The 10,650-nt window shown below is 34.4% G+C and overlaps 1 protein-coding gene across 11 annotated transcripts; it reads right to left on the bottom strand.

Annotated features, from left to right (window-relative positions):
• Positions 1–512: 512 nt before the first annotated feature.
• On the bottom strand, positions 513–8,494 carry LOC132621851 (uncharacterized). 11 transcript variants are annotated; one of them, XM_060336312.1, is made up of 14 exons: positions 8,375–8,494; positions 7,788–7,853; positions 5,908–6,036; positions 5,037–5,291; positions 4,498–4,618; positions 4,214–4,271; positions 4,026–4,107; positions 3,872–3,940; positions 3,628–3,798; positions 3,443–3,508; positions 2,656–2,727; positions 1,365–1,467; positions 1,031–1,268; positions 513–925 (listed from the first exon to the last, which is right to left on the bottom strand). In XM_060336312.1, exons 4-14 carry the CDS (start codon positions 5,262–5,264, stop codon positions 688–690), a joined length of 1,446 nt encoding a protein of 481 aa, XP_060192295.1. In that variant the 5' UTR covers positions 5,265–5,291; positions 5,908–6,036; positions 7,788–7,853; positions 8,375–8,494; the 3' UTR covers positions 513–687. The 11 variants fall into 11 exon arrangements, with proteins under 11 accessions (XP_060192295.1, XP_060192290.1, XP_060192298.1 ...); XM_060336307.1 differs by having other exon boundaries at positions 5,908–6,001; XM_060336315.1 differs by having other exon boundaries at positions 5,037–5,211; positions 5,908–6,001.
• Positions 8,495–10,650: the final 2,156 nt, after the last annotated feature.

Genomic DNA, 10,650 nt, shown 5'->3' with positions numbered 1-10,650 from the left:
TCAACATAACAATTCCTAAATCCAATCACTACTAAAAAAACAGGGTTTAGTGACGGACGTATTCCGTCGCTAATCAGCATATATCTGTTGCTAAACATGTGTTGCGACGGATTAGCAACGGAATGTCGTCTGTTGCGATTTTGCGCGTTGCTAACCTATTAGCGACGAAAAATTGAAATCCGTAGCAAACTTAGCGACAGAGTAGCAACGTATGAGATCTGTTCCACATTATAGCAATGAATTATTTTTGTTGCTATTGTTATGAATTCCGTGACTAATTTCATATTTCATTTCGTCGTTTTAGTAAATTAGCGACGAAAACCATTGTCGCTAATCTGTCGCAAAATATTGAATTATTTGTGCCTGCATTTAGCGACAATACAATATTTGTCCCTCTAGCAACGACCAAAATCCGTCGCAAATCAAATATTTTTCTTCTGTTTTTTTTTTTAAATACACCTGTTGAAACATACTAAATACAAATTAATAAATACCCTTAAAAATAACTGACATTCACATAAAATAATATTTATAAAAAAAGTTCAAAATAGATAGCGAAATCCCAATCGTTAAGTCCAAAACACCGACAACACCAAGCTATCAACTACCAAAAGAACCCACACATTCATCAAGTATTGTTAGTGCATAAGTTTGTTCTTTCCAACAAAAAGCAGATAACATAAAAAACTAATGTATGGGTGAAGGACTACGATCATCATCAGAAACTAAAGGATCAACATCGTCAACGTTAGCAGTAGTAGGAGGAGGCACTATGGGTGTCACAACTGATGGTTTGTTGATAGAGGTATTTGGATGATGTGATGGTGAAGAAATCACTCCGCGTGCCTTCTCAATTCCGAAGCTGTAGACATCTGCTTTGTAGGTCAAATAACCCCATAGCGCATACTCGGGTGCCATGTATCCTCTGCAGTTATTAACATACAATTATGTTACAAATTTTACCTAACCATACTGCTGATAAGATAAAGGCAATAAAGAAATCTAGTTTGGATTTTACATCAGAACTTACATTGTTCCAGCAACTCGAGTGCTAATATGGGTATTATCATCTCCAGTAAGTCTAGCTAGCCGGAAGTCCGAAATTTTGGGATTTAGATCTCTATCTAGCAGTACATTAGTAGCTTTAATGTCTCTGTGTACAATTCTAAGGCTTGATTCCTCATGAAGGTAAGCCAGACCTTTAGTAATCCCAACACAAATCTTGACCCTTGTCGGCCAATCAAGTATCAATTGAATTTTCTCTGAATCTAAAGTTGTCCATACTAAAATGTTAATGGGCATTTCATAGAGATCGAACTGGTAGTAGTTTAGAAACTTTTCTTAAAAGAGAAGGTGTAACTTACTAAATAATGCGCGAGCAAGGCTATTATTTTCCAAGTATTCATATACGAGCAGTAATTCAGTCCCTTCAATGCAGCAGCCATGCAGATTAACAAGATTCGGGTGCTGCAAACAAGAAATCATGCCAATCTCATTTAGAAAGAACTTCAACACGCATATGTCATTCATGGGAAAATAATAGCAAAGTCAATATGTGTGGGCTCATCCAAATAGATTTCCTCCGTTTCTAAACCATCAGCTTACGAACAACATCATTATAAATGGTGAACTTTTCCCCCTTGACATTACTACTAAAAATATACAGCCTCCATCCCTTTTAGGCAGAGATAATGGCAAACACAACTGCTGTACTTAAACAGTTCTAATATTAGTATCGAACTTGTCTGCTGCAAGCCCGGAACTTGCAAGGACCAATTAACTTGGCTTTTGATTGTTCATTCAAATGAATAGCTAATGAGAAATATAGTGCGTGTATATAAAAGAGAGGCAAATAATTTCAGAATTACAGGGAAGTAAAAGCTACACTCATCAAGAATTACGAGAGCTTGTAGCATCATAGATCAGTAACATACTAATACTTATAGTTGGTACAGAACCACACGCAGATCAAGCCAGGTACAAATTTTAATAGCTTAATTCAAAGAAACATTTCCAATAATAAATTAGGAATGCTATTGAAAATTTACCCTTTCAATCATTCAAGCAGGCTGATTTAAAGTTCACAGATTGGCTTTTGATGCTGATAATGTTTTACTTGTCTCAAAATAAATGTCGCAACTCTGAAGAAACCAAAGCAAATCAACTGTTCAGAGAAATACCCCACCAGTTATCTTTTGCAATTTCAGAAGCCAACTGGTGGTCAAATAGCACGGTGAAGAATGGCAAGAATCAGAATTCCCCACATATTGACATGGATCATCTTAGATAGCAGACCAATTATATTCTACAACGGAAGTTTATAAACATTGTCAACCTCACAAATAGCCTAACAGAGAATGTAATCATGCACTCCATTGCAGTATTTCTTATAGAAGCAATTAAAGTATCATGTATGAACCTGGTCATATGATATGTACGATCTCTAGAATATCTCTGTGGAACTTCAAAATGATACATGTCTTTTTGTGTTAGTTTTTTACAGAGGCATGCATAAATACACATGTAAAAGCTTTCTCTCAATTTGATACCATGTATTTTTAATGCAGCTGAAGAAGTTTGAATGTGGCAGAAAAATAATTACGCGTCGCATACCACCAAAATTTCATTTTGCCAAACAGTAAGTCCATAACTTACAATGTTTGCAGATCCTTCATCGCCCAAATATATACAGGAAGCTCTCCCGAAAGGCTGCAGTTTCGCAATACCCTGTATCCATTTGTATCGCAATAAAACAGTTGCTATTCAACTGCTTAAAATGCAGTATTTTACTATAAAAACAGCAGCTATTCAATTCCTAAAATACAGCTTTTTACAAAAAATAACAACTATTCAACTGCTAAAATGCAGTATTTTAACAAACAAAACAACAAGTGTCTTGTAGCGGTAAAATACAGATTTTAGTAGCAGTTTTCAGTTGTTAGAATGTAGAATTTAACCTCATAAAGCAGCTGCTATTCAACGGCTTAAAATGCAGTATTTTACTACAAAAACAACAGCTATTCAATTGCTAAAATGTAGTTTTTTACAAAGAAAACAAAAGCTATTCAACTGCTAAAATGCAGTATTTTTACAAAAAAAAAAATAACAAGTGTCTTGTAGTGGTAAAGTACAGATTTTAGTAGCAATTTTCAATTGGAAAAATGCAGGATTTAATCTCATAAAGAAGCAATTATTCAACTGCTAAAATGCAGTTTTTAACAGATAAAACAGAGTGTGTTACAATGCAATTTTTAAATCCAAATGCAACAGATTTTAAGAGCTGTTTTCAGCCTTTTACCATAGAAATCAGCAGCTATTCAACTTATTTCCTAATGCACGCTTAACGTAAGCATGTAAGATACTCATTCTGTTATATAAGGCAATATGTTATACAGATATCAAAATCTCAGTTTTCTCGTGAAATTGGCTGTGCACAGCAAACCTGTGATATTTCTTCTTTCTGCCCATCTGGTATCTTCTTCTGTGCTAGCATGTCTTCTTCTTTCCTCTACAATTAGGTTAGGAAAAACTCTTGTTAGCATAGAAATGCTGATCAATATTATCATCTGGATAAAGTATCATGTGGTTCAAAAGTGGGGAAACTCAGATTAAGTGACAACAAATCACCTTCAAGGCCTTCATGCGATCTCCAAGTGCTGGCAAACCCTCCAACAATGTTCTAGCTATATAATCGTTGGACCTTGCTTGCTTAAAGAAAGGATGCTTCAGCAATTTTTTGGCTGAAGGTTGTTTTGAAGGATCTTTCACCAAGCAACTAGCAATCATTTTCTTAAAAGACTACAAAGGCAAAAAGGAGTTTAAGCAACATGCCAATAACATTATCAGTAGATAATCAATGCTATTCACTTACCTTCGAAAACTTCTTATCCCTCTCGTAATCAAGGCCAGGGGGTGCATTTTGTAATGCCATTAGCAAGACCTGATAAGTACAGAATATTGAATGCATTTATTTTATATTTAGGACTTCAACAAAAGAAATATATCATGTCACTAACAATATTCACCTTCATTGGAGGATATTTTGAGAAAGGAGCATGGCCGTGAACAAGCTCCAAAGCAGTTATGCCAAAGGACCAAATATCAGCTCTGTGAATGAGGATGGATTAAAAGAAAAAGAAAAAGAAAAAAAGGAGTTCCTTCAGAAAGTACACATTTAGGATGAAAAGACTACATAATTGACCAGAAGCATTACTTAAAATCATAACCATGCAATTGCTCCATGACCTCCGGCGCCATCCTGTAAAAGGAATCTAAATTATGGAAAACATTAAGGTGCAACATGAGCAAAATCTTCATCAATATTTTTAACATCTTAGTTTCTAGATGTACACTTTACGCATGCACTTATTCTCGCATGTCCACATAATTAGTACCAACATAGATCAAAAGTTTGAAGCTTATCAACCATTGAATAAATCATGAAAACTAAGTAGATAAAAACTCCAGAAGCATCCTCTTGGGTTAGAGCATACTAACAAGGAGTTCCGACAAATGTGTTCCGCATACGTTGTCTATCACCTGAATCAAATAAATAAGCAGAGACACCAAAATCTCCCAACTTTATTCCACCTCGTGCATCAATGAGAATATTCCCAGCCTGTAATAACCACACAAGTATGTGATATCAACCTCGGCATGGTAATGGAAAAGAATGTTTTTCCTTAGAAACATTTTGATGTTCATGCAGGTGGTGCCAACCATGAATAAGATTTGTCCTTTGTCATATTTCCATGGGATCTTAAGTGGAACAGGTATGCTAAAGTTTCTTCAAAGGAATCATTTTCCATGTTCAAACTCGAAAGAACAAAAACGACACTTATTAAAACTGTCAAAAAACTGTATGTACAGATCATGTTTCAATGGAAGTGCCCACCCAAAGAATCCTATTAATATCATCAAATCAAGACTTGTAAAAGTGATACCTCATGAATATATATGTTCTGTCATCTAATACATAAAAAAAATCAGCCAATGCACAAAAATTAGTAATGGATTTAAGCAACCATGAGACTTACTTTAACATCACGATGGATGAATCCATGATGATGAAGATATTCCAAACCCTTTAAAACTTCCCGTAATACTGTTGCAATAACAGTCTCTTCAAAGCCATCTGGATGAGCAGCCTTCAGAATGTGGAGACAGGAACCTCCAGCCATACAAGGCATGATAACCCATAGATTGTGATCACTAACAAAGGAGCAGTGTGATTTAAGAACATTGGGATGATCATCTAGGACCATTGTTTGGGCTTCACGCGAGATGTTATTCTGGATATAAGTGTGAAAAGGAATCAGAAATTTGCCTTGATTCTACAATCAGATTATCATCAACCAAATCAAACAAAATGCCAGATCAGTTAATTACTCGTTTCTGATAGATATTTAGTTTTAACCTCTTCATTTTCAGAAGCTACTGATAACCTTAGCTTCTATCAGCTAAAACTAGCAAGAAGCGAAGCAAAAAGGAATTCACTTTTGAAAACTACTTCTATTTGAGCTTTCATAGACAAATTTACCACGAAGCAACCTGTTGAATTGGCTTATCCAAAGTTCAAGTGTAAGACAAGTCTAAGCTAATTGTTATGTTTCAACTCTTTTCACAGAATGCTAGCATGTTGCATGAGATATTTTAGCGCTCATAACCAAGCAGTGAACCAAATAAGAACTGAACTGTTGAGGTGAATCAAAAGCACATGGCTACAGGAACTTGATTACCAAGCTTAGATTTTCATATTGCCAATGATCAATGTGTCAATACAGGAGACATTAGATTTTCTAAGTCAACATCGCATTCTTTCATCAATTCTCAGGGATCAAGAAAAAAATCAAGAAATAACTAAGTCACAGTCACATATAATAACATCATTAAAAAGAAATGTAAGACCTGTCATAGGTTGTCTTTTACTCATACAGTTGATGCGGCTCCTTTCTTCATCTCTTGTGCTAGATTCTCAACATGTCCATACATGAAGTAGTAACTGTATCGATTTATATTTTTCACCATTAATAGAATCTGAGTGATTAAAACTGTATGAGAAATTAAGGTACATATATATTTTGAACTGGTTTTTTTGACAAGTGTATCATATTTTGAACTTCTTTTTCTTCACCAGCTTTATGTAATTAAAGAAGGCATAAACCAGTAATTTAAGACAAAATGGAAGTTGAGCATAGCATAAATAAAATACCAGGTAAACTTTTTAAACCATACAGTCAAAAGGTAGAAAGCATTTATACAATGTTATCAGTAGATGCATAATAGCAGTAGGAAAGTAAATCTTGCTCATTTCATACAAAATACATGAGGGGGTAATACTTTTCCAAAAGTGGCAACATCAATTACCATCTGTTAAGGCTTCATCACAGCATCCCCGAAACTATACTTATCTAGTACCAAGGTGTACAAAAGGTGAATTGAGTATTCTTTCCCCTTTTCTATCCTAGTAAGGCTTTTTTTTTTTTCAAATGACTAAAGAGGATAACATACACCATATGTAATCTGAACTTTTACCTATCAGGTCCTAATGAACTACACATCATAACATACACCAGACGTTAATTAGTACTTTCATCATGAAAATGTAATTTTCTTACTTCAGTTTTTCTAGGACTAAATTGGATGACTAAATGAAACCTTTTTATAGCCAAAGGGCACTAAGAGTTTGCATTTTGAGTGATGGAATTGGTAGCTACCATAAACCAGTTTGATGAAATACTTGTGTCCCTTAAGTTAGAGTTAATGAGATCCTGATTAATGAAGAGAGGTTCTTGTGAGCCAAAAATTGTCTAATGTACTATTTCTGCAATCATATGACTTTATATATTATGCAATATTTTTGCAATTAAATTTATTTTGCAGATAATGCATCATTTGATCACATAGGAGCTTTAGTAAATATACAGATAATCCCAAAAACACTGTTCAAAATTCCTAAATGGGCACCTGATGCAGCACTAAAGAAAATACTAAACACTTAACCTATTGTCTGAAAGGCTCTTACAACCATTGGTTCCATGACTCTTCATGGCTAGTTACATTTTTATTGTATAGGAGTTCAAAACCCCTGCAAGGTAATTAGTATTAAGTAGGAGTTCTTGAAAGTTAAAATGAGAAAAATCTCCAATGTCTTGCCTGTTCCCAATAAATATACTATTTGACTAGAAGATTTTTGCATTTAAAAAGATAACATAACGTGGATAGAAGATGAAGTTACAAAATTGTGACCAATATATCATCCTTTTGACAAACATTAAAATCTGATCTTAAGGCATTGCAACAAATACAGGTTAATCCAAAGTTAGTCTCAGTATTATAATATATGCTCACACTTTTTTCTGAAACAGTTGATGACTAATATGTATGATATTCTAGGATATGTATAAAGACATAGTCACATCTTCACAGATAAGTAGTATCATTTCTACAACAACACAAGTCCAGGGTTATCTAACAATAAACATTTCAAAGTGAAGGATTAAACTTCTTTGTAATTCTTTTAGATCCCCTGCTTGCAGTACTCTCAATAATCAATAATCTATGCAAAAACATTTGCCATACTGAGGTGCAACAGAAGCACCTCAATTGGAAGTTTGGTGCTATTTTATTTATAGTAATTCGAGAGTTTACTTTCTCCATCGATAAAATAATTAATGATGTGAAATCAGTAAGCACACCGACACAACAGAAATTACCCTGACAGACTTCTCAAAAATCGACTTAGAAAGAATTTTATTTGAACAACCGAGCAAAGGGGGAAAACTAACCTTCAATGATGCTTCTAGTATTGCAGAAATTTGTGAAAGGTGCAGCAGATTTCAGGCACACCTGCTCTGTTCTAACTAATTAGCAATCAAAAATGACATTTCTTTGTCAAAAGACACAAAAATCAAATACGAGAACATGAATTCCACACAGATATGAGTAACCGAAAGATAAATATCAAAATGAAGAGAACAAAAAACAACAAAATCACAAAATTAACCTTAAAAAGCCACAATTTCAAAGCAAAAGCTTTGCAAATTTATTTAAGAAATTTATGGTCACAATCAAATTGAAGTGACGAAAACGGCATTGGAGGTGACCAACGTGGCTTAGTGTGTCCTCTTTGGCTTCGGAAGAAAAAGAATTTAGCATGGTTTAATTTAAGGATAATATTTCATTACGCCCTAGAGCCAGCCAATAAAATTTGTTGTTGTGACACAGCCAATTGAACCCTAAAAATTACCCGCAAAATTTGATGCTTGGTGTTGAATTGATAGGAGACTGGCTGTTGTGATGGAGCCAATTAAACCCTAATTACCGATATAGAGTTAGAAACACAGATATATATACCGGCGATGGTGAAACTTACCGGCGATCTATGTTGCGCTCTCTCTCTATGTTAGCAATTTCGCACTCTCTATCTCTCTGCGTTGGCTGCTGCGTTTGGAAATGAAATAATGTGTACCTTAGCTAGGAGATATCTTTTTTTTTTTTACATTTAACGACGGAATAGCAACGGATTTTATATTCCGTCGCTAAATAATACATTCATTTCTTTTAATAATTAATATTGTAACAAAATATTCCGTTGCTGCAAATATATATTTTTTTCTAGAAACATTAAAGGCCTGGCGACGGATATTTCGTTGCTGAATCCGTCGCTAATTAAAAATAAAATTTGTCGCGCCTCTTCTGTTGCTAAATCTGTAGTGAAATTTAAGGCGCCAAAAATTCGCGCTAATTATTAGTAACGAAACTCAGTTTTCATTACTAATCCGTCACTATATAATGAGATAAAATTTTAGTTGCTTTTCTTGCGACAAAATGAGAAATCCGTAGCTAATCCGTCATTAATTAGCGACAGAATATAGTCTGTCGCTAATATTCCGTCACTAAACGCTGATTTTTTAGTAGTGAATGTTCTTGAAGAAGTTCCATCATAATTTAACGTGAACCAAACATAAAAAAGAAATTGAGTAGAATTTTTTAGCGAATATTTGTACATATTCCTTATTTAATATTGAAAATTATGAACAGAAAGTGAGAGCTTTTCCAAGAACAAATAATCAATTTTTAAATGTACAAGTAACGAGCTCTTTAATATTCCTTTACATTAGCATATACTAAATATAGAAGGTAATATAGCTAATAACATGAGATTATTATGCATTAGTAAGTGTTCATGACATTGCAAAAAAAAAAAAAAAACGTATCTTGCCGCCGACGGTGGACTGGCGGTGGTCGGAGGCGGTGGGTTGAGGTCTGGGCTGGTGGGGCGGTGGGCTGCAGCTGGTGGTGTGGGTAGAGAGAGGAGAGGGAGAGAGGTGGTGTGTGTGGGTAGAGAGAGGAGAGGGAGAGAGGAAAGAGAGAGAAAGAAAAAATGAAAATGTGGTTGTGTGGTGCTGAAGCAAAGGAGTGTGTATATACAAATGTGGTCCAATTTTCGATCACATGTGGTCGGAATTTTTTTTTTTTTTAAATTTAAACGTTTCCCATTTATTATTTATACAAAAATTAATTTCGACCACACGTGGTCGAAATTTTATTTTCATTTTAAAAAATCGACCCCGTGTGGTCGAAATCCTACTGAAAAAAATAAAAATTAAATTCTTGATTTTTCGACCGCGCGTGGTCGATTTTTTTCCGACCAAAAATGTGGTCGAAATTTTTTGGTCGAAAATGTCTTTTTTTTTAGTAGTGATAGGGTTGAATTTTTCTTATAATCCTTTTTGTCCAATTAATTGATTTTTTCATGACTTAGGTTTGGCCACACAACTTGGAAAGTTGAAACTGATCCAAGATATCTTTATGTTTTGGCAGTATCCAATCTATATATATAATACGGAAAAGGCTCAAATATGTCATCGAATTATCTGAAATGGCTCATTCATGCCACTAATCAATAGTTTGGCCCATTTATGCCATTGAATTATCGGAAATGACTCATTTATGTTACTCATCAATGGTTTGGTTCATTTATGTCATCGCCCATTATCAAAATGAATCATCCATGTCATTTTTCATTAACGCCGGTTTTACAATACCAGATATGACACGTGGCTTTCAACTAGATTATGGTTGTGGGTGGGTAGGGTGTGTGGGTCAAATTTTTTATTAATTTGGAATTTAAAATTGGGCTCGATTAATTAAACGACATGGACCTCTAATTCGAGGTCACGTGTCATATCTGGTATTATAAAACCGACATTAATGAAAAATGACATGCATGAGTCATTTTGGTAATGGGCGATGGCATAAATGAGCCAAACTATTGATGAGTGGCATAAATGAGTCATTTTCAATTCGATGGTATAAATGAGACAAACTATTGATGAGTGACATAAATGAATCATTTCCAATAATTCGATGACTTAATCGAGCCTTTTCCGTTTTCTAATTAGTACGTGAGCCACCACACTTTGATCACATCGGCTGACAAATACATAGTACAACAGGTCATATATACTTGTATTTTATTCGTACTTACAACACTCAAAAGCATTTATTACAAGGAATGTGGTGGAAGTAAAATTAAAGATTTCGAGTTTTTGATCCTGAATAAATCTCTAATAAAAAAATATTTTTCTGTCATCAAAGAACATTTGCATCACAACTTTGAATTAGTCCTGTCAATGAGTATCAAAT

Source organism: Lycium barbarum, chromosome 12, assembly GCF_019175385.1.
Source record: "Lycium barbarum isolate Lr01 chromosome 12, ASM1917538v2, whole genome shotgun sequence".
Classification (NCBI taxonomy): domain Eukaryota; kingdom Viridiplantae; phylum Streptophyta; class Magnoliopsida; order Solanales; family Solanaceae; genus Lycium; species Lycium barbarum.
This window is presented reverse-complemented; position numbering and strand designations above follow the sequence as displayed.